Consider the following 22,736-nt stretch of genomic DNA (forward strand, 5'->3'; position numbering starts at 1 on the left):
ATATTTTAAAATATTACTGCAAAATATCGATATATTATCAAGTTTATGCCCTCTTCTGCAACTGAGATGTTTATACGTTCTATTTTACAGTTTAGTTTCAGGGTTTCAACTCATCTTAAATTAATTGCTTCCCCAATGTCGGATCAGATGTTTTAATAATACTTCTGAGATTTGTCTCGTATGACGTATTGACATTAGGGTAAATAATTTTGTTATTTAATGAATATTTTGCAAATACGGCGTTTGGATGAGTCTTTAGTGCTTGTTAAAAAAATTGATGATACTGCATTTGATAATTTGTGCAAAATTTGTGCCTTGAGACATATTTTATTTGTTGCAGCAATGTTGAAGTGAGGTTGCATATCAATTTTGGTAACCGCAGCCTTAATTGACAGCCTCATGTGTCGCAAACTCGAGAAATTTGGAACGGTTTTTAGCAAGAAATACATGTTAATCATGAACAAGATATAGATATGTACCCTTAACACATAGTACAGACAAACGAATGTTAATTAGATCTCAACAAACAAAAGTATTAAAGTCGAACAACACAAAAACATATTTATGTAGGCCATCTTTAAAATTTCACAAAACAATCTTAAATAATCAACATTTAGCTGACGGATGACGGGCCTATTACTGGCATATTTTTAGTAAAAACTTTTTACAGAGTACAAACAGTAGTAGTAGCTCCGACATCCTTGAAAAAGCAGATGACGAAAACTTACTAGATTTGCGATATTTGCAAAAGCACTTCCCATCATCATCCCCACGCATTCAGGCATGATGCTGTTTTTGCTATAAATCTAAGTCATTTAAAATGTCACTCGCGATCGATTCAAAAATTGTGAAATACCTCGTTAATTATGGTATACATTGGTTTCACAAAAATTTTTATTGTCATTAAAAAAAAATGTATTTACAACATAAAAATGTTAATTTCTAGCCGCTGCTAACATATTTTTCTGCATTACGCATTTGACAAACATGGTTGAGTTACGCCGAGATATTTTAAAATCCTTTCTGTCACTGCTTTTAGCGAAGGTTCAAACCCAAGAAAGGAACTTAAAATTGGTGAAGAGACAACTACAGTGAGTCACAAAAGTATTCGTTGTAAGGGAGATTATGAGAATTTTAACTAACAACTTCAAAATGTGAAAAAAATGTATTTCTATCCCAAAGATGTATATTTTGTTGAACATATGAGGAAAAGAAATTACCTTTAGAAAACGTTTTCAATAACAGGCTATAGTCAAATATATATATACAATTAAGTAGATTTTTATGCTCACAAAAGTATTCTTTTCTGATATATATATATTTTTTTTCGTGGGTTAGTTAATTTTTTTTACGGATTTTGATAGGACTTAAACTCCTTCACAGAGCCCAGACGTTAGCCCTACTGAAAATCTATGCGACCATCTGAAGCTAAAATTCCAGAAATATCGAATTACTTCCAAAAAAGGAACTGAAAGACATAATGCGGAAGAAATGGTTGACTGTAATCTAAAGACATTAAAACATTCATATAATACTAAATATATTTTATGAATTTTTCAATTGAAAAACCGTATTCTGACATTCTGAATTTTTTATTAAACTATCGTACATATCGCTATTGCTATCGAATTCTAAACATCGATAACATTGATGAATTGGTATTGAAGAAGCGATAGTATTGGTTGTGAAATATTTGGGGAAAAGTTTTCATCTGGTAACACTGCAAAGAAATATCAGAATTGGCAAAAACAGTTCGTTTCGGGCGTGTAAAGGCAATTCGAATTTCTAAGTAGCCAGGCAGTGACCCCGCGGCGGATTCGCAACACAGGCATCAGAATGAGTGCACCTGGCATGGACAAGAGAAAACTCTCGTAAGTAGACTTCTCAACGCTGCACTCCGTCGCGTTCTTAGTTTTTTCTTCCAACGCGCACGCACACACATTCTGCCGAGACGTCGGCAGAATACACACACAGCCTTTATGGGCAGCAGCTGCGCGCAGGCCGGGCAGCGCAGTCGTCGTCAAATTGATTTTTCGCGGCAGAAGTTGTACAAGTCGGAAGACATTCCCGCAGATGCATTGGGATAACCATAGAGCGGGATCATCCCTGGCGAGAGAGGGGAGAGGCTGGGCAAATACACAAGAAGCGAGAGAGATAAGGGAAGGGAAGGGGAGAGACAGCTGGCAGGTCCTGGGCAAGGCCAAGGACGTGCCGCTGCAAACTGCCATTTGCAAAATCCGTCAAAGAGAGAATTCAATAAACGCTTGTTTCGTGTTTCGTGTTCCGTGTGCCATGCAACTCAAATCGCGGGATCTGCCGGATTGTGCGATAAGAGCCAGTGCGATCCACTCGCTCGCCAACTATTTCAGAGCTCGTTATCGACAAGAGTTTTATAGCCGCTTCGGCCAACTCGCCGCCGCACCCTTCGACGCCATATGAGTAATGGCAACAGAAGCCGTTTCTATTTGGCCCAGTTCTGCCTGCTGCCCAAGGCAAATGCGAATTGGCGCTGCCTGCGCCTTCGTGACGACTTCCCGCGTCCTTGGCCCTGTGCGGGCGCCTCTTCGGCCCACTGGCCCTGGGCTTCTCCATCCGCTCGAGTCCCTAATCGGCCTCATCAGCAGGCTTCTCATCCACTTCCCCAAGCATTTAGGCAGTGCTTGGGTCCAAGCTCATGCTGCCTTATCAGCTCTTAGATTTCCCTCAGCCCAAGTGCGGGTGTAGACGAAACCCAACCCCCCAAAGCTTATAAATAGCGCGTCACCTGCTCAAAACAAAAAATCCATACAGTGTGCAAGCGAAAGGGTGCAAATTATGCTGCACGCGACCCCAGCTGCCTGCTGCGGCGCCACCAATCCAAGCTGCTTCCGATCTGGCTGCCTCAATGCCATAGCGTTGCCAAGCAATCCCACAGAGCAGAGTTAAAGCTCCCCTTGGAAGCGCTCCCATCGCGTGCAACGTCCCAGCTAACTGTTGCTTTGGTGAGTCATCACCCTCAGGAGAACTTGCTGCTCTGTCTCTGTCTAGGCCCGAAAGTACTATGCGCTTGGTGTGTTGAGGGAATGTCGGCGTCCAAGTATAAGAACGCATGTATTTACGCTGAAGATCACACATGAGTAATAAACAGTGTTATCTGGATGTGGCTTTATCAGCCGCAAGTGCTTCGCTATTATGGACACTGTATTAATAAGAATTTTCCTTCGATTAGCACATCGGGGGACTCGCTTTACGAAATCCTAGGACTTCCGAAGACAGCCACCGGAGATGACATTAAGAAGACATACCGAAAACTGGCACTCAAATACCACCCCGACAAGAACCCCGACAATGTCGACGCTGCCGACAAGGTTATGTCTTGTTATAGCATTAATTCACACAAAACACTTCTAAAAGTCCAGTTCCATTTGCAGTTCAAGGAGGTGAATCGGGCTCACTCGATATTGAGCGACCAGACCAAACGCAATATATACGATAACTACGGCTCGCTGGGCTTGTACATCGCCGAGCAGTTTGGCGAGGAAAATGTCAACGCGTACTTCGTGGTCACGTCGCCGGCAGTTAAGGTGAACCGGGCTGTTTTTTGCCATTAATAGGCAGGTGCTATAGTTCTCTGATCTCTTGCAGGCACTCTTCATCTGCTGCGCCGTGGTCACTGGATGCTGCTGTTGCTGTTGCTGCTGCTGCTGTTGCAACTTCTGTTGCGGCAAGTTCAAACCGCCGGTCAATGAGTCGCACGACCAGTATGCGCATCTCAATGTGAGTGATGTTTGAATTTGCCCAGCCAAGTCCCCCACCCTGTCCTGTCCCCAACTACTAACGGAACGCATTTTGATTTGGTTAAGAGAAACAAAGAACACAAGAAATTCAATCTGGTGCAAAGTCCCCACTAAAGCTCCACTAACGCATGCTTCTATCCATTCACACTGTAATACACCCAACCGAGCACCGAGTCCATGACACATTTTGATGATTTTTGTGAGGAGATCCCTAGCGCAATTCGTTCAAGCAGCTAGTGTTTAGTCAAAAACGTGCTCCTACATATAACATTAACGCTTGATCAATAAATGCCTAACCATTATTTAGTATATGTGGCTTATCAGCTTTCTTTACCCGCTACCTTCTTAGTTTGGGTTGCTTTTTAGTCCGTACAAGCCCTCGAATCTCCGCACTGTTTCTTATTTGTTTAACACTGGGGTAAGTATGTATGGAGTGTGTTTTTCGGCTCGCAGTACCTCATGCGCAGGACAGACGTGAGTGGCTACCACACATAAACTTGTTCGATCAACTCGGGTTATGTTCTCCCTCTTCAAAATTTTATCCCAACTCTATTTGTTTTATAATGTGTACTTCGCGAAAATCATCAAATGCTTCCGACGTCTCTCACTTTCCATCCAATCTTATGTAAACCACAGACCTTGTAATAACAATTTGAGTAACGCCATACTATTTTTTTGCTCTCAAATATCGTAATGGCTCCAGGCTCTCTTGATATTGAATGACGATTCAAACGTATGGGCGCTATGAATCTTGTTATTGTTGGGTCCTTGTGTAAGCAGTAATAACAAATGTTAGAAACTCAAGCTACCAGTTCCCAGACGGAAATTTTAATTTGATCCACGATTGCTTCTCTTGTTTTTTAAGTACTCCATTTCGCATTCATCTTAAGTTTGCACCAACCTCAAAGTGCTCTTCCTTTGTTTGTTTAGTTACAAGCCCCTAAAGAAAAGCCGATGATTTACGTTTATATTTTTATTTAACGTTTTTTTCTAAAAATTCTTTGCGATCGACTCATCATATCCACTACCCACCACCCACCACCACACACTCGCTCTCGACCCGCGTCGACCAGCGCCCCGATGGCAATCGAGATGTCAGCGATCTGCCGCCACAAATGGGACAGCAGCCACGTCTCGTAAGTATACAAATCGAAAACGACACCAGCACCAGCACCGTATGACCTGCAACCCCTGCAACTAAGTAATAAACTAACACGAAGCCACTAACCAAGTCCGAGGGAAGCTTAAACCGTAACCAATCTAAATTTAAATGTTCCGAGGAGGCAAGTTATTTGTTCAAAATTTAGTCGAAACTGAAACCGACGAGTGAAAATTAGCCAAAACGGAGAGATGATGATGAATGGGTTGAAAGGGTTGCTGTAATTGCTTGGGTAATTGTTTTATGATTTCTTGCTGCCACGCTGCTTTCATCACGCTAATTTTGTTTTCGTAGTGTTTGGCAAAAGCCACAATAATAACACTAGTTGCTTAAGTGTAGAATTGTACATATCGTAGACCCGCTGACGACCCACAACACGTTTTTGACTAAACATTGTCGAAGGACAAACTGCTTTTAGCTCTGTAAACAAGAAAAAAAGAAGACATATTTGCTTATATACCCACATTTTGTGTGCCCCCAGGAGGATGTGGATCTGGACGACGTGAATTTGGGTGCGGGCGGCGCCCCCGTAACAACACAGCCACGCGAACAGGCCGGAGGACAGCCCGTGTTCGCAATGCCGCCGCCTAGCGGAGCTGCTGTTGGAGTTAATCCCTTCACCGGAGCACCAGTGGCCGCCAATGAGAACACCTCGCTGAACACAACGGAGCAGACCACATACACGCCAGGTATATAAACAGTCAGTCCAGAAGACAGCCCTAAGGAGAGGTTACCCAACCAACAAAGCGTCTTTGACCATCGAACTTGTTATCTTTGTGCATAAATTGAACCAATATTGTAACCTTCGGTCGGTGTACTCTGTCAGACCTCGGCCTAAAAACACACCAGCAACAATTGCTTGGATCACCAAATTTACTTTTCCACGTGTGTAAAATCTCACAGATAGCTAGCCATACCGACACGTCCAGACAAACAAGGGATCTACCACAATACTCAGATCTCCGATTTGCATATTAAGTCTTTTGTTAACACCTTGATTGACTCAGTCCTCCGCCCTTGAGGTTGGCTGCAGTTGTTCTCAAATCTCCTTAATTAAGGATCCGTATGCAGTCTCACTTTTCTAAGCGAAAAAATAATAATTATTCTTTGAGTGATTAGATGAAACAAAAAAATTATTAATTCAAATTGGTTTAATATATCAAAATATAGATTTCAGCATCCAAATTATACCCGATTGGTATAATTCGTCTTTTCCAAGTGGATGATTTTTTTGATTAAAGAAAACATTGATAATAATTATTTACGGTCCCTGGTATTCATTAAAAATGTAATAACAGGAGTGATTTGTTTTAATTATATTTTAATTTGAAACGATAACGTAATATAATATTCAGACATAATTGTTTCATTATGTAATATATGGACAGCCCCTGAGCCAGTCAATCAGTTTAGTTCAGAGATCAAGAATCACTGCCATGACATGTTCAATTAATTCTGTTTATGTTTGATTGGTTGCTTTATTTCTACCTGTCTCTTCCTTATTGTTTGTTATGCAACGCATGAATTTTGCTTTGTTTTTCTCACTTATCACCGTGTCTTCTATTCTCTCTTTCTTTCCTCGCCTCTAGATATGGTTAATCAGAAATATTAGGCAAGTGCTGCGAACGATTCAGATACAGACACAGAGCCCTAACCCGTAACAGAAAAACATAAAAGCCCGATATGTTTCGTAACTATTAAAGTTGTTTTTAAGATGCGCGATATGTTGAAGCAGTCAACATATGAACTTATGTATTTATTGTAAGCCGTAGCACTTAGCTCTATCTTTAAACAGTCTTATTTTGAGGTGGGCTCTTGGCAGCCGCCCGTCAGGTTGATCTTGGTCCACTTCGAGTAATCTTGTCACCAAATTCCATTATTCAGAAAGCAGCCACCTAGCAAGATCTATTAAGAACTCGACTTCACATCCTGTTACGCATGACCTTGTCGCGTCGACTAAGTTGAATATCCGAAGTTAGTCTCAATATTTGTTGTTTGATCGCTCTCCTTCCTGCGTATGGATTCAGTCGTAGTGGACAAGATTGTAATGATATATGTGTATATGATATGTGTTTCTAGTTTGCATTTGTGTCCTCGCCCAATCTAGCTTAATTGTTCGCGAAATCGCCTCAATCGGTTCTGTTAATGTGTCGGAACTACTTATGTAAAGAAGATGAATTGTCGAGCGACTCCCAAGCAGATTGCTCCGATCCGATCCTAATGCAAATGTAAATAAGTCAAGTTATACAAATAAGCATCACACAGACAAGCAGAGGAGGACGATAAGGAGGACACTAAATACAACATAGGGCGGAACTTAATGGAAAGATAAAATATATATATAAATATAATATTAATCCCCTATTTATAAATATTAAATACAATTAATCAAAAGTTCAATTGTAACCCCCAAAAGTATTGCACTTGCACATGTATTCAAAATTGTTTCAAATTAAATTTCATCCCGTTCGGTTTAGTGTTTTTGTTAACACCCTTAACTGCTTTTAAATGTAAATGAATGCGTGCTTAATCCAACAGTAATTAAATGTTATATCCTAATACCCTGCCCCATTTTAAATCATTTACATCAATTATACAAATTATTGCATCTGGGCTGGCACGGGACTCGGATCCGTCGATCTGTTTTGAAGGCTTTTAAAGGATGACCAACACCCTGGCCCAGCCATGGTATAAACAAAGACCGTATAATAACAAGATGCATAACGCCCATACATTTCAATGGCCATATCGCGCTCCCTGTGCTCGCAACAAGTGGAGAGCGTAAAAATCTAAAAATATATAGTGCTCCCATTTGTGAGGTAGAGCAGGTGCGTATATGTGCTTACAGATCTAGAACGCTTGAGAATTCGTCTGTTGGCATACACTTGATGTTGACTGTCGCGTAGAAGAGGGTGTGTGGTTCTTAAGCAAATACGAGTGCAAAATAATCGTATGTCGTTACTCATCTTGTTATAACGGGCTTGGTATATTAGTGCATACTTACGTACATATATGAAATTCAATTAAAGGTGATTACATCTAACGGTCTTGCGTGTGTATTTATTGTTCAAGTCAAGTCATAAGCAAAAATAATTAGTACTCTACATTTAAACAATTGTTTCCAAATTCCAATTGTATTCTGTATCTATAACACGTTGAAAGCGAAATCAATAAATTTACTATACAAACTCAGCCGGTATGTGGTGTCTTGGCTTCGGGTTGAGGGTATCCCTTAGTCGATGGACTCTTCTGTCAAGCTCAAGAAAGCTCTCGAAGGATGGTAAACAAACCTGACGCCAACCCGCCTGTCGCGCTTCGGGAGAGAGAACTTTAGACGGCGCCAGCTGACTGCAGTTAGCTTTCACTCCTCGCTCGCTTTCTCTCGGTCTCCGGCTCTCCTGTTGTCCGGTTCTCTGGCTTTGTTTTGTTTTCGGGCAGTAACAGGCAGGCAGGCACATGCGCTCTGGCCAAGAGCTCCCCAGCAGCTCGCTTCCGCGGGGGCTCTCTCGCGTCGGCTCTAAACTTCGCCGCAGAGTTGTTCTGGTGCTTCAGAAACCGAAGGGCAGTCGGAAAGTTAGTGCGAAGTGCAGACAAAGGGAGGAGACTTTTCCTGGCTGCTGCTCCTGCTCACCTACAGCTCCAGCTCCAGCTCTAGCGCCTGCTCCTGCCAGCAACATAAAAGTGGAAAATGTGATGTGTTCGCTTTAATTGTCGGGGATAAATCAATTCCGCTGTTAACTAGATTACTGAACAGACCTGGCCGAAAGCAGCAGCGGAAGCGAAGGGGCCAAATCAAAAGCAGGCCGTGGAAAAATATCCGCACTCTTGTGCGTTTGCGTGTGTGTGCGACAGTGTGTGCGTGCGTGTTCTTGTGTGTGTTCGCCTTACTTTTTTCATGCGCAATTTGGGTTACAAAGCGAGAAAAACGCTGCTTTAAATGCATTAAAATGTTTTAGGCACGGGCTTCATTGATTTTCCCACGAACAAGAGTATGCTGCTCGGAGCGAGCCAGCCACCAAGTCCACTCCCGGAACAAAGGAACCAGGCCAGCGATGTGGACAAAGACGCCGCAGCTCTAGGCGCCCCGGAGTCGTAGTCCCAGCACCTGTTCTTAGGGCTAGGACCAGTCCGCCCGCGGACCAGGACCCTCAGGAACACAGGCGGAAAGCAGAACAGGCATCCTGGCTCCCGTACTGCCGAGCAGCGGCTTGTCCGGTCTCGTCGGCGCCGCCAATGGCAAGCACCAGCACCAGCCTCACCTCCTCTCGCCCACGCACACGTCCCTGCCGGCCGGCATATGCAGCAGTGACAGCGGCATTTCCACACTGAGCGCCATCTCGCCGCCGCTCTCCACCGCGACCACGGCTGCAGCTAACGCCGGAGGCGGCGGCAGTCCCCAGCTTCGCACCTCTCCGGCGTTGAGTATGCTGGGCAGTGCCACGGCGACGGCCAGCGCCAAGTTGGCCAGTAGCGGCGGCGGGACTCTTACAGCTGGCATGCTGGGCCCGGCGGCTAGCATCGACCTGGGCAGCTCGCCCCTCTCGCACCGCAACTACAGCAACTCGCTGAAGGGCTTCAGCTTCCGGCGCAGCTTCGACGACAAGATCATCGCGCCGCCGTACTTGTCACGCGCCCACGCAATCCCCTATCCGCACTTTCATGCGCCGCAGCCAGCGCCCACCACAACGCACCACCACCATCTGCATCAGCATGCGACCGCAAATGGCACTGGAACGGGATCATGTGCCGGTGCTGGAGGACTATTCTCGCCGGCACACCAGCAGCCGCTCTCCCTGTCAACGATGGCCGCGGCTCTGCCTCTGGCGCCGCTCTACGGGTCCCCACTGGCGCTGCCGTTGACCTCGTCTCAGTCCACTACAAAGCTCTCCTACCGCGATGACTTTCTTCAGCAGATTGGATACCTGCCAACCACGCGCATCTACAGCACCCCGACCAGCATCGTGGACGAGGACAAGGCTCAGCAGGACTTCCTCTCGCTGTCGCTCTCCCCACCGCTCAACCGGCGCCGGGACATGCCGGCCCTGCGAGGACCCTTCGTCAGCTTGTAAGTATGCACAGAGTTTAACCGTAAGGATTTGCATCCGTAGCAATCTGGGAATAGTTCCCAATGGCTTGGTATCCTTGTAGGCTACAGCACACCTATCCATATCAGCTCAGAGACATAAAATTATTAGATGTTTTCAAAATTTTAAATTAAGGTATTGCTCAACATGCTCTTGGCAATACTTGTCAATACTTTGTCGGTTTTAATTTAACAAAAATCCGATAACTATATATTTCATATACCTGTCCCAGGAGCGATCGGAATTCAAGAAAGGAAAATATTTCGTGATGCTGAAGTATGTAGATCCTTGCAGTTTGCAATCATGTCCCTAGTTCTTCTAGGAAAGTTTATTCTGTATTTTTGTAGAGAAATTTATCTATATTTATTATTATTAAATTATAAGGCTATTAAACAAAAATATTGTTTAATAAATATGAACAAATTAATTAATACATTTTATATTTAATAGTGCTGAAAATATCCATTATTGAACAGAAAAATTAAATATCCCAAATTTTCTTTTTGTACATCGTTAAAATGTGCTTGATTCTAGGGTATATATATCTACATATGTACATGCATATGTATATTGAGTTATGTATATGTATATATGTATATATGTATATGTATATGCGAATGCAATAATTCTCTCCATTTAGAGGATTTATTCCTAATATATTCTTATTATTTTCCGATCGTTTATACACTGCTGGTCTTGGGTTAGACGCACTCAGATTTCCAAACAAATTTGTTATATATTTTTTATTTTAATGATTATTGAAAAAATGTTAATATGCAAAATCATTGCTTATTTAATAATACTTCAATTATAATATTCAAAATTTTATAAAGATATAACATAAGCTGTGTTTTCAATCATTTTCTTCAAGCAACTTAAAATAAGGCACATTTTTCTTGGTCAATAGAATAGACGCACTTACGCATAATATTTTTTTTTTCAGAAAGTAACCTATTTTTAGCTTAAATTTGTAGTTGGTGTTAATATTTGATTTATTAGAAATAAAAAAAAAACATTTCAGTAATGAGTACTGCCTCCTTTGTTAGTAATAACTTCATATATCCGGTCCTTCATAGAATAATACAGGGAATCTATGTAATTCAACGAAATCTCGCTCCAAGCACGTTTAATAGCTGCAGTTAATGTTTCCTTATCTTCGTATTGCTTTCCTCCTTCGTATACCTTTCGCGTTAGCCAGCCCCAAACATTTTCAATTACGTTAAGATCTGGAGAATATGGTGGCCAGGTCATGATATTAACGTTTTGACTCGAAATAAACGACTTTACTACTCGAGCGTTATGAATATGAGCATTGTCTTGTTGAAAAATCCAAGGAATTGGTCCAAAGAGATCATTTAATTTTGGAAATACGGACTCCAACAATGTTTTGAAGCGATCGCCGTTCATCTTCTGATCGATACAAATCAAGTCAAATGTTCTATAAAACGTGATGGCACCCCACACCATTACTCCACCTTCTCGGCTGTGGTGGCGACTTAAATATATCTCGTCTTTTCGCAAATCGTGATAATAATATTGAAAACCATCGGGACCATCTAAATTAAAACGTTTTTCATATGATAGAAACTTAATACACTATAACTATTTTTAAAATTTTAAACGAGATTACCATAAATGAGATTTTGAAAAATACAATTTATTATTATAGTTATATTAAAGTTATATAGTTATATTGTCTTAACATTCTACGATCATTATTATGAGAGGTATATAATATGGTGTTTCAGTTTAAATTAATTTGAAATTATAAAAAATATATATCTCTGAGTTTTCTAATTTTATATACTACCGACTATTGACTATCTGAAAGATTTATAAACTGTAATACATAGTAGTTAGCGTATTAACAAAAGGTGGTCAGACAGAATATTTAGTTATATGTTGGGTCATAAAATACTTTTTCTCTGCGAGTGGGTACCGATGGGCTCCAGTTAGCAGTATAGTGGTATATAGTAACTCTCCAGAAACAGCAACCTCTGCCAAAGAAATAGAAGGTCTCTAAATTGATTTTGTTGAACATAGTTACCCTAAGAAATGCTTGTATTCATCGAATTTGATAAAAAAAAGGATTAGCATATTCTAAAACTAATTCTAACCAACTAATATTGGTAAAAAACCATAATTAAAAAGGTCATATTTTGTTCTGATAACAATTTCTAAAACATAGGCATTAGTTTTGAATTTGGTTTTCGAACATCACTCAAAAACAAAATTCTTGAAAAAGCTATTTTAACAAGTGAAATTATGAATCTAGTTTAACAATATTTAGGGGAACCAAATAAAAAAAAATAATAATAATAACTATAATAAAATATGTGCATAGTATTTTGGGAAATTTGGGAAATCCCCAAAAGTTCATACATTTGCGAGGTGCTGATTTTTTTTCTGGCCCAAGGTGTGTTTACATATGTACATGTCATATACCAAATTCAATTTCAGGATTTTAATACAAAAAAAATATTTCATAAAAACTATTAACAGACAATGAAACAAACGTTTTCATTTTGAAAAAGCCGTTCAAATACAGTTTGTTGCACATCTTTTAAATGTAGTATTCTGAGGTTAGTGATTGGATAAACGGCATTAAACTTTCCCCAAAATTTCCATTTTTCAAAATGTTTATTTTCGCACTTTCACTTTCATTTCACCCAAACTAATACGCCTTAGGAAACAATTTTAAACATCTTATCAACACCTTTTGATAAAGCAATTATTGGGTTTAATCGAAATTGTCATAAAAGATTATTAGTTTTATAGTCTCGTTGCTCACTACACGCATCGCCTCTATGTGGACTACCATATGAATACCGGGTATAAAAATGTCCTTGATTGTATGAACATTGTATAAATATTGGACATCTTGGTTTAAGGGATCTTTTATGATCTGTGAGGGCTTTCTTTTGATATTACTCCCAATTGTAAATCAGCCAGATACAGCGGGGTGTCGATTTCGCCCCACCATCCCCTATGTGTATTTACATAAGACGCCCGGTGCCCGCGCGTCTCCTCCCTGGGGCGTCCGCTTGGTTTGTTTACGTTTTTAATTTGGACTAACCGCAAGTAGGCGCCACGTGACGCCAGTCGCTAACTAACGACCATCCCCTCCCAGCAGGTGAAGTCAGCTTCACACATTCGTACTCACACCAGCGCAGAGGCACTGCAATTGACCGAAACGATGACGTTTCTCGCTGCCTTTCTCTGCCCTGCTTTTGCAGTGATTTTCTCGGTGATTTGTTGTTTTTATACGCTTCTTTGGGCGTCTATAAATAATAATACGGCGGGAGCGGCGAATACGGATTGTGCCATGGTGTGCGAAGGTCCGGAAAAGTGTGTGAGCACTAGAGTGGCACTTGGCGAGTGTTCTTCGCTTCAAAGGAGTCGTTAGCAGCTCCGAAATGAACAAGTATTGAACCCAGTATGTGAAGGGGGCGTGGAAAAATCAATTCACCCGGTTAGTCACTTAGGAACTTAAAACACCACATGTTCGGCAGTGCCATTAAACTATCCAATGGACCCCTGACACCCCAATACTAAAAACCCACTTTTTGTAAGCTTTCGAAAAATTCTGGAATTTCAGGTATGCAAAACCCTGTTGTTCAAACACCCGTATGTATGGTACGAACCAACTCGTGCATACATACATATGTATGTACATATAGGCGAGGAAAAACTTGGCGCTATGCCCAAAAATCTCGAGGAACTCGATGATAATAATGATATCCCCACATGTGTGTGTGATTGTAGTGGATTCTTTCCTGGTGTGGTGCAGTCCATGACCGGCAAAAGTGCCGACCAACATCGGCCACGACATCGACTTTATGAAGTACACATTGGATAATGACGCCAGCAAAGAGGCACAGAGAGAAAAAATTGTATATTGTCCAAAGTAATGGTGTATTATGTTGACGAGCGCCATAAATAGTCAAATACTACTGCCAAATAATTTGTAATTTATTTTGATTTATTTTGTTTGGTTGATCTTTAAGAGATGCAATTTTGCACAATAATACAGTAATTGTAATAATGAAACCTGAATATGGCTAATTCATTTTGTCTAGTTATGCTGAAACTTATTGAAGAAGAAACAAAAAAGGAAGCTAAATTCGGCATGCCCAAGTCTTTATACCCTCTCAGTTTTCAATTGGATCATTAACAATCGATCTAAGACTAACAGGAGATATACATATAATAGACTAAATATTATTAAATTAAATGGCATATAATTATTTTGTTTTGATAAAATTTCAAAAACTTTAAATTTAACAATATTTCTGATTTGAAATATTTATTATAATTTAAATTATAAATATATATACTAAATAAAATGAAAGTAATATCAACATTAAACTATATTTACCAATACAAATATTTACAGTTTTACAGTCACATTTTTTTTTAACCAAAATGGCCATGGCTCAGAATAGATCAAAATATGTTGAAAGACAGCAAAGTTATAATTATTTTTCTTTAAAATTTTCCAACTGTTCCTATGGCAGCTATACAATATAAAGTAGTAAGATAAGTCAGAAGACTATCTGCAAAGATTCACTCAAATAGCTTCGAAACTGACTTCGAAACTAGTTTGCGTAGAAACGGACAGACGGACATGGCTGGATCGATTCGGCTGTGCTGATCAAGATTATATATATATATTTTATAGTGTCGGAACCGTCTCCTATGGGCTGCAAGCTTCTGACAAGAATGTAACAAATTCGAAGACGACTGCACAGGTCTCATTGATCTATATACATTTTCCTTAGACCAAAATTTATTTTAAGTTTTATTAATTTAAAACATGAATCTTGTTACCAACATGTGCATAGTCCCGGTTGGCATTAAGCTGTAATACTCTTGTACCCCAAGACAACAAATGTTAATCCCAGGGTATGCCAAAATACCCATTTGGATGTTGCACATGTGGTTTTGAAACTTATTCTAGGGTATTCCATGCCACAAAAACCATATATTTTCGGCAGTGTAGACTCTCAGGCAAATCGTCTCGCTAACGGCGAACTTGGGTTCTAGGTGATCCGCACACAGTCGCACTCGACCGGACTCGGCTCGGGGGCAGTGGGGTGGAGATGGAGGCAGAGGTGGAAGACTAAACTTAGTTGTGACAAAATAAAAACAGAACAGAAATAACATGAAATACTCGCGCGAGTTGGAAACGGCTGCGCCTTGGCCCGCTCAGGAAGAGGCGGCGAAAACAAAAGTGAAAAGCCATTTCGACATTCTCGCAGACGCAACTGAACGAATCGGACGGGCGAAGAAAGACACTCGCGCAGAACAGATACAGATACTTTTCATAATTCAGATTTTTTCTCTGCGCGATATTTTATTTATTTACCCTGCTCTGTGTCCGGTTATGTAAGGGGTGTGTGTGAGAGCTCGGTGGGTGTACTGCGACCAAGCTTAGTTGGCGGGTGACCGTGATGCAAGTGGGGACTTGAGAAAGTCAAGGTCGCCACCGCTCCACGCCCGTTTCCGCGGCTAGCAGCGTTACTGCAGCGGGGCCATGTAGGCGCGTCGGCCAAAACAGAAGCAGAAGTGAAAATCCAATTGTCGAATTGAGCAGTGAAGCAAATCGGAAATCTAAATGGAAATGGACGGCTGGGGGGCAACCTGCCCCAAGGAGGCCAACGCCACGGCGGTCGTTGGGTGGCAAGAAACCCTTCTGGATCTTTGGCTAGACCTCTATCCCAGCTACCTGCACTACGTCGAGCTTTTCGCAAACGAGGGTGGCAGGGCTCACTTGGTGGGCCGGCATTTCGTGGCCACTCTCGCGCAGGACCAGGTCTTCATGGGTGTGCTTCAGGGCAGTCTGCTGCTGCTCTTCCTCTTCTTGATGCACCAGCTTCGGCTGTGGAGCTGGGGCAGTGCGCCGGAAACCCCGCCCAATGCAACGCCCGATGTGGCCAAGGAGCTAAGCTGTGACTTTAACTTTGTATCCGAGCAAGAGAAGCGCGCAGCTCAAGATGCAGCCACTGAAGCGCTGCTGGAAGTGGAGGAGAAGAAGAGGCGCAAGCGGTTTACCAAGAAGCGTAACTGCGTCTCTGCCGGGCCCATCCTCATTGCTCTTCGCCAGCAGTCCAAGAGACCCAAGCACCATGGCCAAGCTGCTTTGCTTTTTGAGCCTGTAACACCCGGAGAAGTCATCTTGGACACTTACTTGCCGCCCCGGGAGAAGCCTCTAACGATTAAGCTACCCCCGGTGTTATCCGAACCCGTAAAGGAGGAGGAGACTGAACTACTTGAGTTTATGTGGGTTTGATATGGGCTGGACAGGCCGAAAGGCCCTACTTCTAATCTTATTTATAATCCTCTGTTTCCTTGTGGATTCCTAAGAGAATTAACTTACGATTTTCATTTCTCGTTCCAGATCGGAGCCCCGTGGGACGCTGAGTACGACCGACGAGGTCTACCCGGATTCATCCGACAGCAGCCTCTACGTATCGGACGAGGAGCAGGAAGACGCCTCTCAGTATTGCCGTGGTGGTTACCATCCTGTGGTCATAGGAGACATATTCGACAATCGGTTTCGCGTGGTGCGCAAACTAGGATGGGGTCACTTCTCCACCGTCTGGCTGTGCCGCGACCTCAAGTGAGTTTTGGCAACAGCAATTTGCTTTTAGAAATACCGCTTAATTTCCTCATTTCGTTTCATTGCAGAGACGAGAAGTACGTCGCTCTTAAGGTGGTGAAGAGTGCCCCGCACTATATAGAGACGGCAGCGGACGAGATCCGACTGTTGGAGGCGATCCGCGACGCTGACCCGCTGGACGTTAAGCGGGAGCGAATCGTGCGGCTGATGAACCACTTCACTGTACGCGGCGTGAACGGGATGCACACGTGCCTGGTCTTCGAAGCCCTGGGCTGCAGCCTGTACAAGCTCATCGTGAAGAATAACTACCAGGGTCTGGCCATCGCCCAGGTGCGCAACATTATCCGGCAGGTGCTCGAAGGACTGGACTACCTGCACGGCAAGTGCAGCATTATCCACACGGACATCAAGCCGGAAAACATCCTACTTGTAATCGACAACGCCGCGGCGATGAATCAGCAAATCGACGACGAGATCAATAGTCTGCGGGTGAAGGGAGCTGACTTCCCCGACTCGTATAGTAGGTGCTCCCGTATCGATCCCTTTCTGCCGACTAACTGTCTTCCTTTCTCCCCCAGTCAGCTCCATCGAGAAGCAAACAAAGTCGCGTGCCAAGTGGCCGCTGATCGAACCGAATGGATCGACCAACACCAACACGAGTAACAGCACAGCGAACAACTCAACTTCGTCGACGCCACTGGCCGCCTTAATCATTACATCGCTGGACAAGGAGGACACCACCACCCCCTCGTCCACGCTCAACTCGAACACCACCTCCTCGCTCGCCTCTAAATACTCGAGCTTGCTGGGCGACAGCGAGTGCAACGGTGGCCTTGGCGGCGGGGGCGGGCTCGTTAGCGGCGTCGACAGTCCCGTCCTCGGTGGACCCGCTAACCTGAACAATCGCTACCGAGCCGAGAAGAAAATCACTGCCAAGGTGAGTCTGCTCACAGCTCCTCCCAATTCATACACACGATGATGCTGGATAAGATAAACTCCCTTGGTGTGCGTCCGTGGAATAGCATTTTCACCCTCGATATTGTTAACATCTCAGCCAACGCTCACTGCACACCACTGAAACACGTAATTGGTATTCTTTTAATTTCCCTCGTTTCCACATTATCTTTTCGGTTTGGTTTGAAATTCGAAGCAGTCTTCCATCGAACTAGAGGACGACGCCGGGTCCGATACGCAGTGGGAGCAGAGCACTCTGGCCAGCGACACGCCCACCGATCCCGAGCCCGTGGCCAGTCCCAGCGCGCTCCCGGAGAAGGTAACGTGGATGCGGGATAGTCTGGTAGTCGCTAGTGCTAGACCGATCCCTAGACTCGTTCGATGATGTACCTGTTCGTTCCCGGATTATGCTTTCTTTTATGTTTGGAGTAGAGCCGGACCCCGGGACAACTGACACCTTCGACTCCTCAGCGATGTCCGGGTGCGTCCGTGCCCACTCCGCTGCTTAGTTACTGTTACCTATTATAGCTCCTGAGTTATCGTTGATTGACCCACACACACACACACTGAACACGCTAACTCACGGCCAGTTAATCTGTAACCTGTAACCAAAGGCTAAATGCTCGAATGTTTTCTAGATGTTTGTGTTGTTACGGGGATTTCCCCACGTGCTTACCATTGATATTAACACCTATGTATCAACCAGCTTACCCACCCAGCCAAAAATTCTGACATATATACTACAAGATATCCTGCCTATGGATAGACAATTTCTAAACTTTAATATGGTCAAGGCAAAGAAAAAATTACACTTAAATTGTCCCACCGAATTTATCCTGCATGTCTAGTATTCTTAGAATAGATTAGGAATTCGTGATTCTTTTGAGGCGCCAGAGACCAGTTGGTTTACATTTTTAAAGCTTAATCGAAAGAGTTATTTCGTGTCCACCTGTAGTTAAATGCCCACATGCATTTCAAAATACATGTTTCTTAATGTACCCTTGTAGGTATTTTAATTTTATAAAATATGGTAACGCTGTGGACATATGCAAACCTATGAAGTACCTATGTATTCGTATAGCATAAACAGCCTAGTCAATCTAGCCATGTCGGTCTGTCCGCTTATTTGCAAACTAGTCTCAGAATTAGAGCTATTTACATTGCAATGCATTGCTGGTACTGTAGAAATGTCGTAACAATCAGGACCACTTATCTTATAGGTGTCATGGAAGCGATATAAAAATTTCATTTTTAATAATTTCAAAAGTGTGACTACTATATTTAGCTTCCTTTCTTGTGGTTTTTCTTTTAAAATATATACACAAAAAGGCAAAATCTTAAGGAAAACTAAATAGAAAGTACAAAATTAAGTGTGTTTTAAGCTTTTTACTTTTCAATTGCATTTACGCTAAGCTATTGCTGCTCTAACCGCTGTTATATTATTAGCTTATTTATATTGTGTATATCTTATCGAATCCCAGAGGAATATCGATGGGAAGCTTTTCGGTGTTAATCAAAGCACGGATTTCGGTGGACAGGTCCAGCTTTGACCCCGCACTGCTAGTTATTTGTTATATGGATGTACGCACAACCTGATAAACCAACAAAAAACCAACATTGTGTGTTCTTTTTCTTCCTTTCTCTCTTTCTTTGTGTGAAACAATTATATGCAACATTACGATATATCCACACCAACCAGCTGCCCACCCCCAACAACTCCTGCCCCTCGATCAAAACGAACACCAACAACACCTTGCCCAACTCAAATACTCCGAGCACGTGCACGACCTTGCCCAACGACCACACCAGCAACTTCACCAACACGAGCACCAACAGCGAGGCAACGTCCACTTCCGCCCTTCCAACTGCAACTCCTGCCTCCACATCCACACCCGCCTCCGCCTTTGCATCTGCCACGCCCCCTAGCACCCGCACGTACTCGTTCACGCATCTAGCGTCAACAACAACAGCTCCAGCTACCACTACAACGACAGCCGCAAGCACTGAGTTGTATAATGGCGATCATACAACAACTAGCACATCAACAACAGCCGCAAATGCGATCTCCACCGCGCCAACAACAATTACAACAACAACCACATCAGCAACCGCAACTGCTAAACTAAATGTCCATGCCAATACCATTCCTTCGCAGAACCAGAGTCAGAGTAGCCAGACTAATACCTATACGATACAATCGCTCATCAACAACAGCAACGTCCGGGTGAAGATCGCCGACCTGGGCAACGCCTGCTACGACGTAAGTACTCAAGGAACTCTCCACGAGGAAACTCGAAAAACCGTTTACCAACCAATTCACATAAACTTAAGTACACACATTTTATCTAATAAATAAAGAGATGCATAGTTCGTATTGGGAAAGTTATCTCTCCAAGCGGGACCTAGAGAAAAATATATTTGAGGTATATAATTAAGAACTCTGCAGTTTGCCAAACTAAATTAAAATTAACAAAAATGTATATCGCAAGATACAAATTTAAGCTGTACAGAGCGGAGCAGGTATCAGGACTTGTAAATCAAATATTTGACAAAAATTATATTATTATAATACAAAAAAAATCCCATATCCCTCATCAAAATTACAGTTTTTCATGAATGACATACGATCATGGACACATTAGTTTAGGATGTTAAGAGCAGCTCTACGCTGTTCATAATTTAAATAAACTTCACCTGAATAACTTAAATTGATATTAAAAACCAAAAAAGGACATAGGGCTTAGACTTATTTATGTGTTGCGCAACATTCTTTTAGCAACATTTGTCGTTATTTTTCAACATAATCTTCTGTCTTTCGCCCTGTCTAGTTGATGTTTTTCATACATTTTAGCATTAATAGACAGAGTGAATCAAGCCAAAACCATGTTCCTTTTAATATCAAGCACAATCTTTTGGGTACCCAGTTTCTCACAGTCGAGAACACTCAACTAAAGCTCTCTTATTGGTTTTATAATATTTAAAAGCCAACTATTGGAAAAAAAGTACAAATGCATACAGATACCACTCTTAAAGGCTCAATTTATGCGTATTCATAGTTTACGTCTTCTCATTTCTAAATTCCTAGTACCATCACTTCACCGAGGACATTCAGACCCGCCAGTACCGTTCGATCGAGGTGCTGCTGGGAGCGCCGTACAACTATACCGCCGACATCTGGAGCACCGCCTGTTTGGCCTTCGAGCTGGCCACGGGTGATTATCTATTTGACCCGCACGCTGGTGAATCTTACAGTCGCGACGAAGATCACTTGGCGCATATCGTCGAGCTGCTGGGCTCCATACCGCAGTCAGTGATCCTGCGGGGCAAGCATGGACTCAAGTACTTCACCAGCTATGGTAAGCCCGAAGGCAATACAATGAATAGCTAGAGATATAATCGCTTGCGGATTTCCCATTGCAGGCAGCCTGAGAAATATCACCAAGCTCAAACCTTGGAGTCTGATGAACGTGCTGGTGGAGAAGTACGACTGGGATCCGGTGGAGGCCAAGAAGTTCTCCGACTTTCTTCTGCCAATGCTTGAATATAATCCAGTCATACGCGCCTCGGCGGCAGAGTGTCTGCAGCACCCGTGGCTGGAGCAGGAGGAGTTCGTCTAATAGGGGACGTAGCGCTGCTAGGTAGACAGCACTCTTAAATAAAGTAGGCTTAACTTTTATATGCGAACCAGTTTGTAATAAACAGGCACTTCAGAGGAAGATCGGGAAAAGGAATCTTAGCACTAAAGGACTCGATAGATACCATACCCTATAAACATACAATATGTATCGGGACGTTTACGCGTGGAATTTTTTAAGCTTTTTAATTTAAAAACACGATTTTGTACTTGAGAGCTTTAAAATGTAATTGCTGAAGAGGCAATTTTATTTTTACCGGTAAATCAAAGGCGGGAAGTTACGAAAAATAAAATGTTTTTCAAGTTTTATTTGGACTACGTGCACATAAGTTAATACAAACATATATATATTTTATGATATGAGAATCAAGTGAAACAAAAACAAAAGACAATGACGACAATTTTGAAGTCAACAGATGCCTAAACTGACTGACTGAAAGAATAACATTTTCGTGCGAAACCAATTAATTCAAATCCAAACGAATGAAACGGGCTAAATAAATATAACTAGCAACATATTCAGCTGCACATAATTAAAGATATCTTCTATAGATCCAATAAAATGATATGTGTATAATTAAACAAACCTAATTGTAGATATTGATAATTTTCAACACGGATACAAATCAGAAGTAAACACAGATGGAAATTCAAATACCGACAGCTTTCTAGCAGCGTGTAGTGATTATGGTACATTTAACCAAAACAATTATTGTAGACCCCTAAGGCTATGTTAAACGCGAGCAGATTATACAAATACATATTGTTACCTTTCTGTCCGATTTAAGTTTGCCTTATCCATAGTTTCATTTATAGATATTCAACAAATCCATACAATTTTGTGTTGGGTTGCTCATGAGTGAATGAACACTGAGTCGGTGAACACGACCATTTCTAATTATTACTTTTTCTCAATTTTTCTCATTTTTGCTTGATCTTTTTAGCTTATTTGAACACCTTCGTTGTACTACTTATGTTTTCTCAGTTGTTCAATTTTTTCCCACTGCTCTATGAGTGCTGTTAATCGAAAACTATAGTTGAGTTTCAGGAACTTCAGTGAAATTGGAAAGTATTTTAAATCTATCCAGTTTAAACGTAATATATTATTATTTAAGTCTTTGTTTTTTTAAGCACGAGTAAGCAAGTGAGAAAGTAAGCGACCGAGCATTGAATTGTGCAACTTTGCAAAGAACAGTGAACATCTGAGTAGTGAACAAGTGAGCAATACGAGTGAGTTGTCTTTAAAAAAATATATACCAATCTAACATGTTCATCAATTAGCATTATTTACACAAATTTACGGACAATTTATACTTTTTAGTTTCATTTTTTTACAACACATTGTAGGCTTGAAGAAAAGTCTTTAAAGCGGAATTGAAAACCCATTATCGTGTCTATGTAACACAATTAAATTTAGTGAGACGTCGCATAGCCCAGAAGGAAAGCATATTTTACTATTTGCCTACAAGTATTTGTACACAAGCCTATAAGTAATATTGAACGTGAC

The 22,736-nt window shown here is 42.0% G+C and overlaps 2 protein-coding genes across 11 annotated transcripts; both read left to right on the forward strand.

The window, feature by feature from the left end:
* Positions 1 to 1,703: 1,703 nt before the first annotated feature.
* Positions 1,704 to 7,496, forward strand: Csp (Cysteine string protein). 5 transcript variants are annotated; one of them, XR_011444941.1, is made up of 8 exons: positions 1,705 to 1,871; positions 3,209 to 3,347; positions 3,411 to 3,563; positions 3,625 to 3,756; positions 4,850 to 4,912; positions 5,417 to 5,624; positions 6,525 to 6,696; positions 7,043 to 7,496. XR_011444941.1 is itself a non-coding variant. In XM_070285717.1 (7 exons), the coding sequence occupies exons 1-7, from the start codon at positions 1,837 to 1,839 to the stop codon at positions 7,045 to 7,047; spliced, it is 735 nt and encodes a 244-aa protein (XP_070141818.1). In that variant the 5' UTR covers positions 1,704 to 1,836; the 3' UTR covers positions 7,048 to 7,496. The 5 variants fall into 5 exon arrangements, 4 of the variants coding, with proteins under 4 accessions (XP_070141818.1, XP_017036621.1, XP_070141819.1 ...); XM_070285717.1 differs by lacking the exon at positions 6,525 to 6,696 and having other exon boundaries at positions 1,704 to 1,871; XM_017181132.3 differs by having other exon boundaries at positions 6,525 to 7,496.
* A 2,645-nt stretch (positions 7,497 to 10,141) lies between these two features.
* Srpk79D (Serine-arginine protein kinase at 79D) lies at positions 10,142 to 22,011 on the forward strand. Of its 6 annotated transcripts, XM_070285713.1 has the most exons (9): positions 15,408 to 16,301; positions 16,420 to 16,641; positions 16,710 to 17,161; positions 17,220 to 17,578; positions 17,792 to 17,914; positions 19,751 to 19,855; positions 20,681 to 20,951; positions 21,016 to 21,233; positions 21,298 to 22,011. In XM_070285713.1, the coding sequence occupies exons 1-8, from the start codon at positions 15,637 to 15,639 to the stop codon at positions 21,210 to 21,212; spliced, it is 2,394 nt and encodes a 797-aa protein (XP_070141814.1). In that variant the 5' UTR covers positions 15,408 to 15,636; the 3' UTR covers positions 21,213 to 21,233; positions 21,298 to 22,011. The 6 variants fall into 6 exon arrangements, with proteins under 6 accessions (XP_070141817.1, XP_070141816.1, XP_070141814.1 ...); XM_070285716.1 differs by lacking the exon at positions 15,408 to 16,301 and adding an exon at positions 10,142 to 10,295 and having other exon boundaries at positions 21,016 to 22,011; XM_017181128.3 differs by having other exon boundaries at positions 15,411 to 16,301; positions 21,016 to 22,011.
* The last annotated feature ends 725 nt before the right edge of the window (positions 22,012 to 22,736 follow it).

Source organism: Drosophila kikkawai, chromosome 3L (genome assembly GCF_030179895.1).
Source record: "Drosophila kikkawai strain 14028-0561.14 chromosome 3L, DkikHiC1v2, whole genome shotgun sequence".
Taxonomy (NCBI): domain Eukaryota; kingdom Metazoa; phylum Arthropoda; class Insecta; order Diptera; family Drosophilidae; genus Drosophila; species Drosophila kikkawai.